This window comes from Lissotriton helveticus, chromosome 1_1, assembly GCF_964261635.1.
Source record: "Lissotriton helveticus chromosome 1_1, aLisHel1.1, whole genome shotgun sequence".
NCBI classification, from domain to species: domain Eukaryota; kingdom Metazoa; phylum Chordata; class Amphibia; order Caudata; family Salamandridae; genus Lissotriton; species Lissotriton helveticus.
This window is the reverse complement of record NC_136057.1, coordinates 1,588,877,616-1,588,896,207: the sequence shown is the minus strand read 5'-3', so window position 1 is coordinate 1,588,896,207 and position 18,592 is coordinate 1,588,877,616. Positions and strand designations below refer to the sequence as shown.

The 18,592-nt window shown below is 44.9% G+C and overlaps 1 protein-coding gene across 2 annotated transcripts in view; it reads left to right on the top strand.

Moving 5' to 3' along the window:
• Positions 1-18,592, top strand: part of RARG (retinoic acid receptor gamma) — a 369,787-nt gene that overhangs the window by 335,872 nt on the left and 15,323 nt on the right. For both annotated transcript variants that reach the window (XM_078687532.1, XM_078687541.1), the window contains 3 exons: positions 6,314-6,490; positions 7,239-7,443; positions 16,402-16,560. In XM_078687532.1, coding sequence (XP_078543658.1) covers positions 6,314-6,490; positions 7,239-7,443; positions 16,402-16,560 — 541 coding nt within the window. The remainder of the gene's footprint in view (positions 1-6,313; positions 6,491-7,238; positions 7,444-16,401; positions 16,561-18,592) is intronic.

Genomic DNA, 18,592 nt, shown 5'->3' with positions numbered 1-18,592 from the left:
ATCCTGGTCTTTAACGAGCTGTCCTGGCAGATTTCAGCAAATGTAGCACAAGTCCCGGTTTTCTGAGAGGGGCAACTGAAGTTGGAGGGAGGAATGTTTTTGTGTGTTCAAAGGCTGGACTAAGCAACAGCTTAGATCAGAATATATTAAAATTAACGATCGTGATACTGGGTATAAAAGTTGGATGTCATTTATTCACTTGGGGCCTCGTTCTCTGTGTTTTTATGTTTATGAGCGCTGTTATTTGAGTCATTCTGTCCCGCTCGGTGGATGTAAAATTGTAATCTTTCTATTTTTGTTAAATGTTGCGGTTTTTGGTTTTCAAATTCTGATCACCCTAGGGGGGGTAGAGGTGGTTGATAATATCAGAGAAGCCTTACTTGGGAGTCTCCTGAGAGTCACTGTTGCATCACCTCAGAATTGCCCCTCTTGAACAATAATCAGGAGACTGGAGTTAAGGAAAAAAAAATCAGTCTTATTCCAAAATCTCACGCTGCTACTCCAGGCCAGCTCAGAGTGCCTGTAGTCATCAACATTCTTATATACATAAAGTAGTTTTTTTATTAAAAAGGAAAAAAAGGTATGGTCCCAAAAAAGTCATTGTGGGGGACTTTGAGTGAGAGTCTCCTTTGTGGATTTCACACAATTTGAAGGAAAATCCAATGTATCCAGTTTGACTAGGGTACACACAACACCACTGGAATTCTATACCATAGCAGTACCTTCATATCGACTTTGGCAAAGTCACAATGTGTCCCTGCATTTGCTTGAGTAAGGGCAAAAAGATTAACTCTTGACTGCTACTTCAGATGTTATTGCAATGGCAAGGCCTGACAAAATTGGACCCAGATGAATAGGTTCCCACAAAAAACCCAGTAAAATATTCAAAACCATTTTTTTTAATTGTGACCGCTCTTCAAAATCGAAAACTGGAAGTGAAATAAATATCCATTTTCTCCATCTGTTCTGTATACAAAAAAATGACCGCAAACATAATTCACGGACCTTGATACAGGACTGAGCATGCATCAATACTGAAAATTGATCAACAATCTGACTCCATATAGAAGAGCAGTGGGTTTTTAATTCTCTAAACTGAAACCCTCTGCCCTTTAGAATGGCAGGCTTCTCCCATGGAAGGTTCAGACACTGCCAGAAGAAACCAGGTTCCTTTCGGGCAAATCGTGAGCATCTCAAATTGGGTTCTGGTTTAAGTGAAGCCCATCTGGGACAAGTCGCAGCAAGAACAATCGCATGTCATGTCTCTATTCCAGTAAAAAAGACTTTCCGAGCGAGATGGAAGACTACTGTGGGAGAGTGAGAAGCTAAAAAGTTGTCAGCTCATCACTTTATTCTCCTTAGAAAAGGATAGTTTTTATTTATTATTATTTTGAACGTCTCAAGAATACCCGGGGAATGGTATAGGGCACACACTTTAAAAAAAAATATATATCCGTAACAAAAACCTCTAATGCTTACTATATGAATTTGCGGGAAATCATGAGGGTTAGCGATTTCTAAACCGTATGCATGTAATTTGTGTATCCCAAAATATGCATTTGCTGCTATGGAATGAAGTCTGAAAGATATGGACACCGCACCTTTACATTACTTTCTAAGGAGTGTATCATTATGGTAGTTAAGATCCAAAACCTTACTTTGCCAGTAGTGGGAGTGAGCTTCCCCTTGTAGCCGCCCTAGACTACTTCTGGGATACCATAGTAGAGGTGTTCTCAGTTTCATGCCAACATTTTACTTCTCAAATATTCTGAGATAAGTCGTATTTGGTTAGATGCAGGCAGGAGGAGAAAAAGGAGCACAGAGGGAGGAAAAACACAGAAGGGGGGGGGGGGGGAGAACCCCTGCTATAAAACAAACTTTACTTCCAGGTCACCACCCACCTCAATATACCAGCACTTTCCTGGTAACCAGAACAATTTTGATGAAGGGTGGAACAAAATATAGGTATGCTGGTGGCAAAGGAGAGGGGGTGCAAGACATGGCAGAAAAATCACTATTGTGGAAGTTAACAGCGGAATGTATGCATCTATGGCTTACCCTCAGAGAAAATCCTAAAGCCAAACTTAATGCAGTATAATATACAGGCAGTATAATATACAGGCAGTCCATGGAGACGGTTAGTAAATCGGGATTTGTGTTAGGTAGCTGTATGCAACACAAGAGATTTGAAAGTGCCCCATCCGAGACCGCATACATAGGCAAGGCCTAAAGAAAGACTTCTGCAGTAGCTGTCTGATATGAACTGGAGCTATTGCTACCAGGCACACAGCGTGGTTGGCAGCCTTGGTGGTATTTTCCATAAAATGCAGGATAGGAAATGTGCAGTCTTCTCAACTACCTCTATTTTGTTAGCGAGTGATTGGTTTTTTATCAACAGGAAACAGTTTACTTACCATAGAGTTCGGAACCAGGCACAGACCCAGAATATCTGGTCATACCCTTGCTGTCTAGGGAGAATTGTTTATGCAGATGGGGGCACTGGCGTTGCTGCCATTAAGTTTCAGTGACGTAACATGTAACAGTGGAACAAAATGACAGCAATTCATGCTATGTCTTAAAAATGTATAATAAAAATCAGTCAGAAATCTAGATTGGCAATTTTTCGCTTCCTCTTTTTATAATTCCAGATGGCCCAAATATGTTATTTGTGTAGACGTACGCCCCCACTCCGTCTAGATTTTGTGTTTTTAAGAGTCACCCGGACACTTAGAAAAGCTGTTGAACTTGTTATAGGCGACATATAAAGAAGTACTTAGCAAGTACAGTGAATTAACAGAAGAAAAGGAACCGGAGCGTGGGAGGAAATCCCCTGTGTATGGGTATACTCCTACCTGCAGACAGAGCACTGCTCCTGCCACTGACTTTACCAAATGATCAGACCCAACCACTGGGTCAGAGCAATCTGCTCTCTCCAGCATCCACTGATATTCACATTCTCTTACCTCTCCCAGGTGCAGTTGCTTATAATGCACTATTTTAGTCCTTTTTTTTAATCTCCCTAACTAGCAGCCTGTCCCGACCTTGTCCGGGAGCAATCAGGCTTCCCCGCCCCCACCCGCCCCGACTTTGTCCAGCAGCCCGGGACCCGGCCCGCCCCGACATTGTCCAGCAGCCCGGGCCCCCGCCCGCCCCGTCCCCCGACCCCCGCCTGCCCCGACATTGTCCGTGGGTCCCCCGGAGCCTTACCTGAGCCGCCGCTCCTCAGTTCACCGCTCGTCACCGCTCCTCCCGCCGGTCCTCACCGCCTGTCCGCCGCTCGTCACCGCTCCTCCCCCGCGCCATGACTGCCGCTCCTGGACGCCGCTACTCCCCGCGCTCCTGATGTCAGCACGCAGGTCGCGGTCGGCGCTACTTCGAAGGGACTACTTTTTTTTTTAGGTACATTTTTTAAATAACGCATATTTTTATAGTTTTATATAGCCTATGTCCATCTGCACACCCTGACGATTACAATGATGTATTGGGTGTGTGGATTGGCGCTGTGGTTCCCGAGTTTACCTGCCTCAAAGGTTCAAAGTTCTTGCTTTATAATAGTAGTATAGATAAACCGGGCAGGCAGGACTCACAGTGAACGTGTTTAATCAATCCGTCAATCAAATCACTATATTTCGGTTAAAGAAAGGTGCCTTAACCACATGCGCGCGGCGGGTTTTCCCGCTGCGCGCTGAAGTTGTCATGAGCGCACGACAGGTAAACCTCATGACGAGCTCAGCTCGTCATCAGCGCAGAAGGGGTTAAAGGCACATAAAAACAAAGCCAATGCAAACCCAGGTCCTAAAAACAAACATTTGACAGAGCCGTATACATTACAGTCGAGGCGAACAAGACTAATTCACATGAAGATACCACCACTGTTCGGCCATATATCAGTAAGACCGGCACATCAATGTCTGTCATTCTTGCCTAAGCACTGGTTACAAAAGAAAATTCTTAAAATCGAATAACAGAAAAGTTATAGTAAGCAAGCCATAGAGGAAGCCACATACTCAACCAGATCACACAAATCATTATGGATTAACTGCCATCATTTTTTTTTTTAACGAAACCGAAAATATCTAATGCTCTCCCTGAAATGTTCCAGCCCATTAAAAAAAACCCAATGATTTCCTTCTATTTGGGGCACATTTTAGAAAGGCGCAAATGTTGATGCAGTTGGATGTAGAATTTATTTGTTGCAGATGGTCTAAAGCTAGTCTGGAACTTCTGATTGCATGCGACTTAATAATAGGCATTAAAAACCTTTTAGTAAAAAACAAGTTAAAATGGGCAGAAAAGGGTAAACTGCAGCAACCTTTGTGGGGAGGGTTCATCACGGGCATATTAAATCTTTAGATGCATCAAATCGACTAAGGGGAAACTCGAGATGCCACCTCACGAATCCAAACCTAAACCTGTTTCATAATAGTCTATCCCAGGCCCGATCGACCCATGCTAAATATGGTTCCAGGTTTAACGAACTGAAAGTCCAAATGCTCCCTAACAGTTGGTTGACTTAATTCCAATTCATACCTACTAGTTTTCACCCTAGACTTGAAAGCAGATTTCACCCAGGTCAAGCCAGTTTTAGCTTTAGAATTTGGGTTAGTAAAAAGGGGTTGGCCTTCCCAGCTTCACCAGTTCTGCCCTAACCTAGCTGAACCAGTTAATTTTCAGGGCTCTCTCACAGAAAATACCAATCCTCAATAACCTCCTTGTTAAGTGAGGCGTGTGGATTTGCCCAGCTCGAACACCACAGAAGCAGGAGGGCCGACTTGATAATAGTGTTTTTTCAAATTCTGAATAATTCAAAAGGGTACCACTTCTGAAGACAGCTCTCGACCTTGATTTTGGGTAACTTTACTGACATTCATCGTCTCCTCCATGTCTGAGCACTTACCTCATCCTAGCACAGTGCTGCCTTCCACTAAGATTTCTCCCCTACACAATCACCCTTGCTAGTCAGCAGGAGATCTGTCACTATCGTGTCTTGCATCAAAAACCTCTTCCAATACTAACTCTAAGGTGTTCATTACGTCCCTCCGCCACACCACACCACGCCCTACAAAAACACGTCTGTTCCAACGCTTCCTAGCAGTTTTAGTCTCCAAACGTGGTTTAAATAAGTAGCCCACATGCAGCGTAATGTGGATATAAATGTCTTTGCTAGAATTCCAGCACTCTCCCGAGCAGTCGAGGCCGGGACAGAGCTGCCTTTGTTAAGCGTCCTGGTGTTTTACTGGCAGCTTCCTGCGTGAGGGAGGGGCAGGCAGCACGTCTGGCCGCGAGCAGCAGTTTATGCTGAGTAGAGGCCTGCTCCTCCCCCCTCCCCCACTGGAAGGCCTTCCTGGCGGGTTTCAGCATGACTGGCATTGCAGCGACTGCAGTGACCGCGGGGTGGCGCTGCAGGCTAAGGGTGCTCGGGATGGAAAAGGAAGGATAGTTGCAGGAGGAACCCAAGTTGACCCACTCTAAAACAGCTCAATCTTTCAGCCTAAATAACTTAGTGAACATTGTAAATCTGCTGGCATTCGTGTTTTTAGCTTTCAGTATGGAAACGCAATACTTACTTCGCACTTCAGACTTACAGAGAGCCTCAGAAATGTGCATGAGACCAGGGCTGTGAGTTAGATCCACCCAGGAGCAGTGGTGCGGTCGCAGGTCATGACCGAGGAACCCAAACAGACAGGGGTAGGGGTGTGAGTCTTAGTAGTGTACGAGAGTTTGACGTGGGTCCAAGCGCTGGAATAAATAGCCACCATGTCGGGCAGGTTTGGCCTGCGTTGGTACCGCAGTTTATCCGTGCTGGTATAGTACAGGGATGGGGGGAGGGGTACCGCTCTCGATAGGTGGTGAGCTGAGCCGTAAGGGGCAATGGAGGAGTCGCTGTAGTACACATCCTTTGCTGCAGCTGCCCTCTGTTCACATTTTGTTTTTCTTGTAAATATGGTTTGATAAGCCCTGGAATTACCCAGACGAGATACTGTGTAGTTTTGGGCATACCTCCTTCTGCGGGTGCCTCCATTGTAAACTGGGAATGCTCAAAGGCAGAGTTTCGTTGTTCGCATGAGAAATGTAGTTCATTGTGATGTTTTAGTTATGGCTAATATTGATGCCCGTTGCTCTACCTACATTTCTTCATTCGTTCCATTGTCACCCTTCACTCTTTCTATACCATCTATCCATCTATATCTCCCGATCTCTCATGTTGTTATGCACTTTTCCATAATTCTTCTCCCAGTACGTCACTCTCCTGCCGCCATCTATCTCAAATGTATCTTTTCTCTCATTCCTCCTGTTGCCTCCACACCCTCAGAATTCCAGTGCAGACCACCGGGTCCAGCTCGACCTTGGCCTCTGGGACAAATTCAGCGAACTCGCCACCAAATGCATCATCAAGATTGTGGAGTTTGCCAAGCGGCTCCCAGGCTTTGCCACCTTGACCATCGCGGACCAGATCACCCTGCTGAAGGCAGCCTGCCTCGACATTCTGGTGAGCAGCAGCGCTTGGCATGACTCCTGTGCCTAGATGGACATTCTTGAATTTCACATTAGTCCATGAGGGTTTTCTTCTTTTCATGTAAAGGTCTAGATGCATTACTTATCTAAGAGTGGGTGTGGGATCCTGGAATTCTACTTGGTACACCCTAGGAGTGTGCACCTCTGCTCAGATAAAAGCTGGGTTCCTATCTCACCCCTCCAGCACAGTAGGAGCTCTTGCATCTCTCCTTGGGGTTTGAGAAGGGAGAGCCTAGAGCCCTAGACCATCAGGCAGGAGAGAGACTTTTGTATCTTTGCCTAGACAGACAGCCCTGTGTTATTATGGTTAATAAAAGGAGGCATCTCTGCATCACTCCTCAGGCAGGTGGATGTCGGTGTATCCATTGAAGGTACAACTGTGGGTCTCTCTGTTGGTTTATAATGATGCTAGTGTACTACGAGGAGGAACTGCATTTATTTATAAAGTTTTATAGGCTTCACTCTCTTACACGCCCTTTTTCCAGAGGTAATGCAAGACCCTTGCTGTCACTATGGATACATATTATATTCTATATTAATAACCGAAAACGTCTCATTCATGTTTCCCGGCTGCAAAGTGAAGCTTCAGTTCTGTAGCGAGCAGACGTCATTTCCCTAGTTTTCTTCTGTGCTTTAGTAGAGTATTGCAGACCCCTTCTTTCTGGGGCCCTCACGATAGATAGACTCGTGCCCCTCATGCAGAGCTCTCTTGTCTCCCTCAGATGTTGCGGATTTGCACCCGGTACACGCCAGAGCAGGACACCATGACCTTTTCGGATGGACTGACCCTGAACCGGACCCAGATGCACAACGCTGGCTTCGGGCCCCTCACAGACTTGGTGTTTGCCTTTGCTGAGCAGCTGCTGCCCCTGGAGATGGACGACACCGAAACCGGACTGCTCAGCGCCATCTGTCTGATCTGCGGAGGTGAGCGCTTGACCAATCTCAGTGTATGGACCAGACAGTACAGCTGTGTTTAGGAAACTGGTGCATTGGCTAAGGAGAACAATGTGAACCATAGGAGGGCTGCCTCTGGGGGTAAAATGGTGAGGCAGACATTGGCAGTGGGGGCGCTACAGGAGTGAGACTACAGGCTCAACGAGGTGGGGGATTCGAAAGAATGTGAGAACATTCTTTCTTGGGGTGGTGCTCTTTATTTTTTTATTTAAAGAGTTTTATATAGCGCTGGCTAGACCCGAAGGTATCAGAGCGCTTTACATGAGAATCAACAATGTAACAGAAAAAGATCAACATTTACACATTGCATCAAAAAATAGGCAATACATTAGGAGAGGAGAGAAAGGAGAGGGAAAAGTAGTGGAGGGGACAGGGGAGGTGAGAGAGGGAGGATAAGGGAAGAGACAACAAGGAGAGACTAAAGGAAGTCTGTCTATAGACCGACTGGGTAGGTGACGACCAAGGAGGGAATCCATGGCCCATCTCCCCTATTGCTAAACCAGGTAGCTCCATCGGGCATCAGACAAAATAGTTCAGGCTAAAGTGGCGAGGGAAGAAAGTTCCAGAAAAAAACAAACAGGGTGGGGACCAAGGGCAAGGGCAGGTGAGGGCAAAGGACAGAAATTGGAGAGAGTAGGACCGGAGAGGGGTGAGGGAAGGAGGGGGGGGGAGATAAGGTCAGGAGAGACGCAGGAGTGCTTGCCTAAAGTCCGGCTGGGTAGGTGAAGGCCCATAGCCCATCTCCTCTTTAGCTCGCGAGATAGCTCCACCGGGCTTCAGTCAAAAAGGCTGGGTCTCAGCTGTCGATGGAGGGTTCGTGGAGTCAATGACTGGGGCTGTTTGACGAAAGATGGAACATTTGAGCAAAAGCTGCAGTAGAACTAGTGTGGCAAACGTGAATTGTGCCAGCTATGGCGGCCTGAGCTGTAGGAAGCATGCGAGCGCAGGCTTCAGAGAGCAGACTGTGTATGCACACTGGTCACGATGCAAGTTCTGTGGGGGTTGAGACGGTGGTTGTCAAAACGGGCAATCTGGCAGTGTGACTCGATTCCAAATTTACAAGGTGTATATTATTCTTCGGTCTAGTGTTTGTGTCTGGTCACTTTTCTCTCTACATTATTTAGTTGTAAAAATGGAATGTTTGAAAACAGAAATACATTTCCTGTGTAGTTAAAAGATTTTGAGGCTTTTTGATGTCCAGAATTTTGGGATGGTACCCTCTCTGGAAAGCTACTGTTATATATAATTGTAAATTCTAACTTGCCCCCTGCTGCAGTTCTACTCGTTCTGCCTCTGTTAATGCGGTACTTCTGTCACCAATCCACCCATACACCGCCAGTGCTAAACTCTTACTTTTCACACTTAATGGTTCACCACTGCGAGTGACCTCCTACATATTGCCTCTTACAGAGATCGGGCAAGCAGTAACTAGTAACTTAATTTTAACAATTGTTCGAAACTGTTCTAAATTCGCAAAGTGTGCATTATCCTGCCATCTAGTGGTTGGTTTCAGAAATGAGCTGAATTTTATGTCGGATTTTTGCCATATGTGATAGGTGGAGTCAGTATGACTCATTATGACACAGGGCATAGGCCTACAAGTGCCTCTATATAAAGGCTCTTTATTCAGATTCCTTTTTGCTGATGATGGTTTTCAAATCAAGCATAAAAGCGGTAGAACAATAGCATATCTTAAAATAGAAAACCATGTGAACTGAGGCGCTTTAGTGAACAAAGCAAACTGGGCTTTTCAATCTGGCAAAAAAGTGTTTAAATGCCAGTCAGAGCCTGAAAGGGGTTATTGGAAAAAATAGTTTGTGAATCGCAGGTTCTGTCTGTCTGTTGCCAAACAGAAGATAACTTCCCCATCAATACTATCCAGGCCAACATCCCAGGAAAAAAATTAACTAGTCTTACTTGGGTGCAAATTGCATGCCATTGCCAAATGAATCCTGGCACAAAACCTATTTACTCATCACTGTGTGGAATGCTACATAATTGCAGATCCTCATTCAAACACTGCTTGCAGCTCTGAGACAATATTACTAACTTCAACCCAGACATCTCGGTTTCTGACAGAATCGTGGCTTAATTATACCTCCAAGCATATCCTCGAACTTCACCCCCGACCCCGCATTCCGCCATAGTATGCTCTGACTGCGAATGCAGACATGGTGGTAGGGTAGCAGTGATTCACAGAAACATTTTAAATTAAAGACTTCTTCGCACTGATCACTTCCAATCTCTCTCTCGCTTTATGAGAATCTCTGCCCATAGGGCATCCAATCTTTGGATGAATGTTGTATACCATCATCTAGTTGCGAACAGCACATTTGTTGAAGAATGTATGGAATGTATGTCCTCTCAGGTGCAAATCTCTGAGTCCACATTCGTCCCACAAGTCTTTATTCTACAGTGGAATAAAGATTGCAACATATCTGTTAAGCTGTTTCCTTTTTCCTTCGCAACCACCTCCTCCAACACTACTTAACATTCGCCCACGATAAAGGCTACATTCTGGGCCTGATCCTCTCGGAGGACTCTCTTCTGACTGCTGATGAGCTTTCAGTAGACTGTACTAGCCACTCTCCCATCACACTTTAATTTGTCCCCTGGAAAATGTAATGTGTGGCTCTGACCAACATGGCTTGAGATGAGCTCCTCTTCCCATAAGCCAAAAGTCCCTTTTTTTTTTCAGTCAGCGGACCTCAGATATGGAAGATCAGGAGCTAGGGAAGCCTAGCAAACACAGATTTTTCATCTTGAAAACTGTGCAAACTATAGAACCATATCTCCTGGGACCCCTAAGTGGTTACAATTGCTTTTTATTGACTGGGTTTTCTTTTGATCTCTTGTTGGTGCAGCTATGTGAGTGTAGGGTATACAACCTTTACAACGTAACTTTTACAACGAACTACCATTACAACGCAACTTTTACAACGTAACCTATTACAACGCATTGCTCTGGAGTGCGCTCTAGGATAGGGAATAGGTTAATTTACTATCCAATAACCTTCCCTACTATCCACGGGGACTGGAGTTGGAATAGTAAATTAAACTATTCACTATCCAGCGCCCAAAAGCATTATGCGTTGTAATGCTATGCGTTGTAAAACTTACGATGTAAAAGTATGCGTTGTAACGTCATACATCCTGGGTGTAGTAGGGTCCAGAGCCTAATGTCCTGTGGCAGCAATGGTAAGTCTCCACAGGACATGCTCCACTTTACAACGTTCTGTAGCTATTATGAGGTACCCCGGAAGGCTTTTATTATCTAAGTTCAGGCAGGTTCCCCCTGCTTTTACTTTTTTTACAAATGTTATCTGCAATACTGTTCTTTTTATGTCCTTAATTTTCTAATATCTGCAGTTAGGCTACGGGCCAGTTGCGATTAACCGTACGAGGTATACATGGGATGATTGAGTTGTGTCCCTGGATGTATCGTTACCCTATACTCCGTCTTTGTGTGGTCTTTTTATTATTTTTTTAAAACATAAATAATACATTCTCTTTATCTATATTTTATTTTTATGTACAGCATTTGATGTTATTTGGCAGACTTGTTTCATGATAGACTTTTTTGTATATTCGGTTTTATTTGACTTTTATGGTTTTGTGCAAACACGTATAAAGTGAGTTGATTGACTACTTGCTCTCTTGTTAAGAAATCAAATTTCCTTAGCCCAAGTTCACGCTATATAGAACCTCAAAAATATATAAACAAATTGGGGTTTTCCCAAGCAGCAGTTAGTGGAGCAAACTTGTAAACAGGAGATGAAACACACATACATAAGATACACAAGTTTTGAATATCTTCACGTCGATTTCTTACAAAAGGTGCTAGCAGGTGCCTAGTCTGATATCATGGGAATAAGAAAGGATGGTCTTCAAATAGCTGCAGAAATGCAAACGGATCCAGACCAACAACCTGTTCTCAGTTTTTAATGCTTTAGGAGCCAAAATGCAAAAGTTGTTCTACATCAAATGGGTACTTCCTGTGTGCATTGTTAGCATGCGCAAGAAAACATGTCTGCAGAAGGTAATAGTTACACTAATGCCTAATTTTATTTAATCCTTTTTCATGCTTTCACAAATAATAGGAGTACTTGGGTCAGGCAGTACCTGTTTCAGAGGCTACTGTTTTCCATGGATCCCTTCAATGCCCTTTTGAGTAGGTAAAATAGGGACAATATTCTTCAATTTTTGTCTGGAAATAAGCAAATGGCAAGAAGCCCATTGTCTATAACCTTTGCCTACATGGTGACCATATCTGAAGATTGGGCTACATGTTTTTGTTCTCAAGCTAAAAGAAATGGAAACATATAATTAGTGCTAGGACTAACACATTATTTAAGAGGACACAAGGAAAAAAACTTACTTTGTTGAATGTGGGGTACCCTGAAACAGTGACTTGGACAGAACAGTTGGCTCCAAAGAGGCACAGCAGGAACTATGCCAAATGTTGTGGATAGGGCATCCGATAATGTATAGGTCACCGAGATAGTGTCTAAGGGCATTTTTGCATTGTGTTAAAATAAGAAGCATGCAATATCCGAGGGCAGTAGGTCCTCAGAGCAAAAAGATTTAAAACTCAATGGCAAACATAAGGCTTCAGCATCGAAATCCATGACAGTTGAAAAACCCACTATGGGGGAAAAATCCTTCTGCGGTATTCCAAATCTGACTCCCCTTTGAAAGATGATCATCAAGGAATGGTAAAGGAGAAAGGTGCAACATCAGAAGAGGCGAGTCATTTAAGATGCTCATGTCAAACAACAAGAAAAGGATCTAAAAGGTGAAGCAGCCACATATTTATAGGAAAAAGAACAGGTTTGAGGCATTAAATACCTACAAGTGCCAAAGATCCAGACTTGGAAATGGGCTGGGATAGAGACAGGTCAGTTGCACCCATAGAGATTAGGGACATCAACAGTGGTGAGGATATGGAAACGAATACAACACCTCCCACAGAAGTACAAGAAGAAAGCAAAAGGCATCATACAGGATATACTGGACTTAGCAGAAATAGCAAGAAGAGAGCTCTGCATAGGTATAATATTAAGTAGACCTACATGACTGAGAATATCTGGGATCAAATTAGAAGCCCAGTTCACTAATATTGATACACCAACCGTAGGCAGAAATGTATTTGTAACATCCGTAATAACATTCAAAATCAGAAGAACCCCAGGTGCTAGTGGAGCCTTGTGAAAACATGATCATTTTCACATAGGATCACCAAGCCAAAAAAGGACAAGGTAGATGTCTATTTTCACAAACACATTTCCAGTAAAAGCAAGCTGGTGCATGACTTCAGCAACCATCTTTGTGGCCTTATGAATTGGAGTGAGAGTATAAGCCTCAAGAGTTACTGCAAAATCCTGCAAATTATTTTGTTCATTCTGCCTTCACCACATTTGACACTACACGGGGCAGACTGAGGAATTACTGACCAGAATGTAGATGTTCAAACGCCTTGAATGTGTTACACTATTGTAGCAAACTGTACTATTTGCACCGCAGTACTGTTCTTTGTGTTAGAGCAAATAAAACCAAGTTCAATAAAAGAATGGCAGCTACGACACGAGTACTCCATATCATAAACATCTATTTTGTATAGTGCTAATATTTAAACTACCTACAATTAATTCAAGGAACAAAAGTACAAGAGAGAACAAACCCATTCCTCTACAGCAACGTGAGGTTTGAAAACAAATATGTAAGTAATTATAGTGAGACCTCCTCTATCGTGAAAACCTTGTTCCCCGTTATGCCCAGCATATAGCTTTCCCTATTTCAGGAAGTCTCTGTGCTCAAAGGGCTGTATTTTCTTTCCGACTTGGCCACGGTAGGAAAGGTCCCCTTTTTGACTGGTCACCCCCCACTTTTTACCTGGTATCTGATGTAATGTTGACAGAAATGCACTGGGTTCCTGCTATCCAGGTCCTGAGTCCCAGATCTCTCTCTCCCTAAAACGTTATAATTGTTCCCCCAATTTGCAGTACCTCTCGCACTCCCTGCAAGTCCCTAATAAATGGTACCCCGTGTAATGAGGGCATGGGGGTACTAAAGAGGGTCCCTAAGGGCTGCAGCATGTATTGTGCCACCCTAAGAGACCTCTCCCCACCAACATGCAAACTGCCATTGCAAGCTGCGTGTCGTGGTGCAATAAAAGTGAAGACATGACATGGCACACCCCTTGTAGGCCGTGCCTGTAGACACTACATGCAGTATAGGTAAGTCACTCTTACAGCAGGCCTTACAACCCTAAGGCAGGGTGCACTATACTACATTTGTGGACATATCTGCATGCTCCTGTGATGTCTAAGTCAATTCTTGGCTATTAAAAGTAAACCGGGAAGCCATTTTGAGTCCAAGTGCTGGCACTGGTATTCACATGTTCCCCAGCTACGTGATGGCTACACTGAAACTAGAGCTGTTTGGTAACGCTCATCTCGTATTAACCCCCAGTGATGGATTAATAAACACATGCACCCAGAGCGCAACTTAGAGGTGCCCCCTGACAACCTACCAACTACAGTGTCCTGGCTGGCTGGCTGGCTGGCGTGGACCAGCCTGCCACCACAGGCACGTTTCTGACCCCCTCCAGGTGACAACCAATGCTCTCTGAGGGTAGATACAATGCCTGCTCCGGCTGGAGTTGGTGTCACCTCCTCCAAGTAGGATGGCTAAGTGATCAGCATATCGATGTAGGAGTCTTGAAGCCCTCTGCCGCCTTTGATATGCAAACCAAAGCTTCCCCATACAGGGGAAATGCCACCCCCTGCCCCGGGCCCAGTTGGCACCTGGACCGGAAGGAAAGCTAGCTAGTCTGGAGGTGCGCCCCCCCCCCGCTCAGGCTAGTACCACCCCTAAGGTGGGCTACTTGAAGTGGACACAACTTTTAGAGTTCCACCATCTTAGTTTGGCAGAATTAGACTTTCTGGGTCAGGGTTATGCCCGGAAGTGGTCATATAGTGGGTGTAGACACCCTAACGGTAAGTAGCCCTTTGGCTACTAAATGTCATGCCCTGTATTGCCCCTAAACGGAGTATTTAGGTGGCACCCCTGACACCAGGAACTCTGATTCGACGGATCAAGGAGCAGAGGACAAAAAGAGCTGCGAGAACAGAAAACTGACTGGACTTTTGGTGCAAAGCCCTGCTTGCCTGCACCAAGTCTCGACAATCTTGACCAGGGACTTGTCCTGCAGCTGACCAGCTTCCAAGACCCCAGGGAGACTGCCAGACCTGCAAATTGTCAGCAATCTCTCTTAGAGTAGAGGAGCTTAACACATTTGAAATACCAGGGCTGTTGCCATCATGTCTAAAAAAAGAAAGCAGCCAGTTAGACTTGAGTTTTTTCTAGATATAGGATTTCCAGTAGGCAGCCTAAAAAAACTGCAAGGCCTCACCTATGTATCTTTCTTTGGAAGAGCTTCTGGTCTGGAAGGCCTATTTTTGGCAGAGAGAAGATTTTTCCATGCTTGGCAGCAGGAGCTTTATCGGCCATATGCCTATGGGCTTTATCTACAGAGAGCACCTGCATGCAGACATGTTATGGTCCACTGCGGGCAATACAGGTCCCTGGATTGTTTATGGCAAATATTTTTCCATCACACTGCAAGCAGTTTTTGAAGAAACTAGCATTGCCATAACGAGAGACGTGAGTAGAGAAACCGAATTGCACTATTTCTGTACCTGTTTGCGGGGAATATAGAGCAGAGTTTGTCACTTACTCTATTGTGCCTTTTGTGTTTTTATTCAACTAAAGTCCATGGTAAAATGTGAGAGTAACAGAAGTGTTACACAGAGTGCCTCTGACAGAGTGGATAAAAAAAGTCCTTGGGCTGAGCTGGTTGAACTGAAGGAAGCACCATTCATTTAAAACATAACATTTAACGAAGGGGACCTCCTTTTCCCAATACAGCAGCGTTAAAACATGTCCTCCCAAAATATATTTTATGTGTGCTAATAATATTTAAAAACAAAATGATGAAATGCTTGCAATAACGTGTGACATCTGGGAATAGTTGAAACACTTAATACTGGACAAGAATATTGAAGATGACATTTAGGTACACAACTGCAGTGATTGGGCAGAGTAAGGCACATAGAAGTGGACGGCAGGCAGGGCTGGCATACTTGATAAAAGAGTTGGGAGTTGTAGGCAAAATGCATCAGAAAATGTGTGAGCACTGCACACTCTATAGGCACATGTTAGGTGTGTTGGCACTGTAAGCACTGGTTAGGGGTGGGGGGGGGGGATTTCTAGAAGCATTCCCTGGGAATACTCTGGGGAGCAGTCCCTGCAGTAGCACAAGCAGTGTTGCAACAGTGACTGTTGAGGTCAAGCGTTTTGGCAGTACTGGCCTTGTGTAGGCATACAATTACAAAGCTAGTTGAGGGTATACTGCTACAGTAATGGCCGTAGTAGATGTTATTGAATATGGACTTCATTGTTGAGCAGTGGGAGGGCAGTCGATGTTGCAGTGATGGAAGTGTGGTAGACCTTGCGGAAGTCATGGCAGTGGTGTCGACTATACTTAATAGATGGCTGTGAATGCAGATGTTCCATTGATGGCAATAGGAGCAGGTATTGTGGCAGTGATGCGAGTGGGAATGCATTGTATGGTATAGACTTAATGACTGTATTAGTAGCAGAAGTAGAAAATGTTGCAGTGATAGTAGTTTGTAGACCCTTGTTGCAGGGCTGGCTGTTGGAGCAAACTTTGAGGAGTGGTGGCTGTGGGGTGTATGGGAGCAAAGCCTAATGCAGGATGACTCCAGAATCTAATTGTTGCTGTGCTGGGAAAGAAGGAACAGTTGTTAATGATTGCAGTGGAAATAAATGTTTTTGCAGTAGGAGCAGACATTCTTTGAGTGCTGTCAGTAATGCAACAAACTAACCTGTTGAAATTCTGTACAGATCGGATGGATTTGGAGGAACCGGAGAAGGTCGACAAACTGCAGGAACCTCTTTTAGAGGCTTTAAAAATATATGCCCGGCGACGACGACCAAACAAGCCATACATGTTCCCCCGCATGTTGATGAAAATTACAGATCTGCGAGGGATCAGTACCAAAGGTCAGTATTACTTTTTCAATTTTTTTATTTTTATTATGAGCCTCTGAAGAAGGACAGGGTACTGCTTTAGAACAGTTTCACTGCTGTCATCCTGTAGGTCTTGCAGGGCTTAGTCAGGGTAATATAGCAATGAGCCTTCTGTTTTTCTCCTAAATAAGTCTTATCTGGTCATGGTCTAGGGACTCCTCCCACTAGTGTTATTGCGCATGGGCCCCAGCTGCATTGTTAGATAGGTTTTATTTTTCGCCGTCAGGGTTCTGACGTGTTAAAGTGAGCTCTGATTTGACGCCGTGTGGTGTTCTCACCGTGCCTTCAGATCCCGTCCTCATCGGTTCTTCTAAACAATCATACTGTTAATCTGTCTCCACAGTTGTGTTCCTTCCACTCCGTGTTGGTCAACAGCCTCTCGAGTCGCGTGGTTTTATTCAAGAATGTCCTCTTAATGGAAAGGATTACATTTCGGTTCTGCCCCACTTGCCCCATCAAATACCCGAGAAACAATCTTTACTAGATTTGCAACCTTTACTTGTCTCCAGATCACAGTGAAGACTCCTGTTTGGCGTGTCTGGCACTCCAGGAAAAAAAGACCCTTTGGAACTGTCATATTCTTCAAATTGCCGCAGCCTCCATGACACATAGAAGAGAGGAGGAAGATACCCCAGACCTCTTCGGTGAACGAGAGGAGTTTAATGTTGAGCAACTGGATGCTCCAGGCGCTGAAGCTGATGCGGCTTTTTCACTGGAAAGCTTTGACACAGAGAGAGACATCAAAACTGAAGAGTATGCGCTAGGCCAGCATCCACTGAAGATCACAGTGATTACTTGCGCCCCTTGTACTCACCAAATGGAGCCACCAGCCCAGAGCACCCGGCCACATGAGGCCTCTGGTGCACCACTGCTTCCGGTCATGGCCGACACTGTCATTCTGAGCTGGAGCTGGAGCAGACGCCCGTTCCATGCTCTGTGGCAAAGTCCTCGGACTAGAAACCGTTCGGTGTTCAGAGCCAAAACACACTGCTGAAAGACCCTGCTCCTTATATGACAAATTTGCCTTTTGAGGAAGCCCTTAACCCTCCTGTGCCTACCACTCTCAAAAGGCATAAAAGGCACGACCGGGCTACCTCTCCACTGCCCCCTGCTAGATCTTGTCCTCCTGGAGGGGAGAGAGTCCAAGGCTACCTTGTGACCTTCCTCATCGCCCACAGGGCTCAGGCCCCAAGGGCCCCCAGCAGAAACCGACACAGACCTGTACCCCAACAAGACCTTCACCCCCACCCCCCCCAGATGATGTCTCCTCTTACCATGAGGTACTCATAGGGCAGATACATTCCACAATGTAGAGGTGCATGTGCAACATGAATATAGTTTCCTCATGGAGACCTTCTCCATCCAACGCTCTTTACAGTACCTTTACATGCTCAAAAGGGTTCTCAAAATGGCTACCGATATATTTAAGGAGCCAGTTAAAATGAGGATGGTTACACTAGGGTTGATGATGCATTTAAGGCCTTCTCCAATGTCCCTCCATACATATGAGACCAGAGACCGGACTCTTTAGTTGTGTTTACAGCTAGAAAACAAGCTAAGACACCGGGCACAGTTGATGCTTGCTCTCCCGGTCTGGAGAGGAAGCATCAAGAAAATTGATGCCGGAGGCAAAAGAGTGGCAGCACAGGCTACAACACATTGGCGCATCACCAACCCCATTGGCCTAATGTCCCGGCAAGACTGAGCTCATTGGGATCAGATGGCGGACCTTATCATTCTGTCAGAGCTTTTCCACATGTTGACTCTACAAAACCTCATAATACCACTCCAGAAAGGTAACTTCATGACTGCTCTCTATCTGAAGAATGCCTACTTTCACCCATCCACCCAGCGCATCGGAGATACCTGTGGTTTGTGGTGAGTGGACAACATAGGAAGTACTTTGAACTGGTATTCAGGGTTACCACAGCCCAAGGGTCTTTATCAAATATCTGGCTGCTATAGCAGCTCATCTCAAGAGGAGCCGCATTCACATATTTCCTTA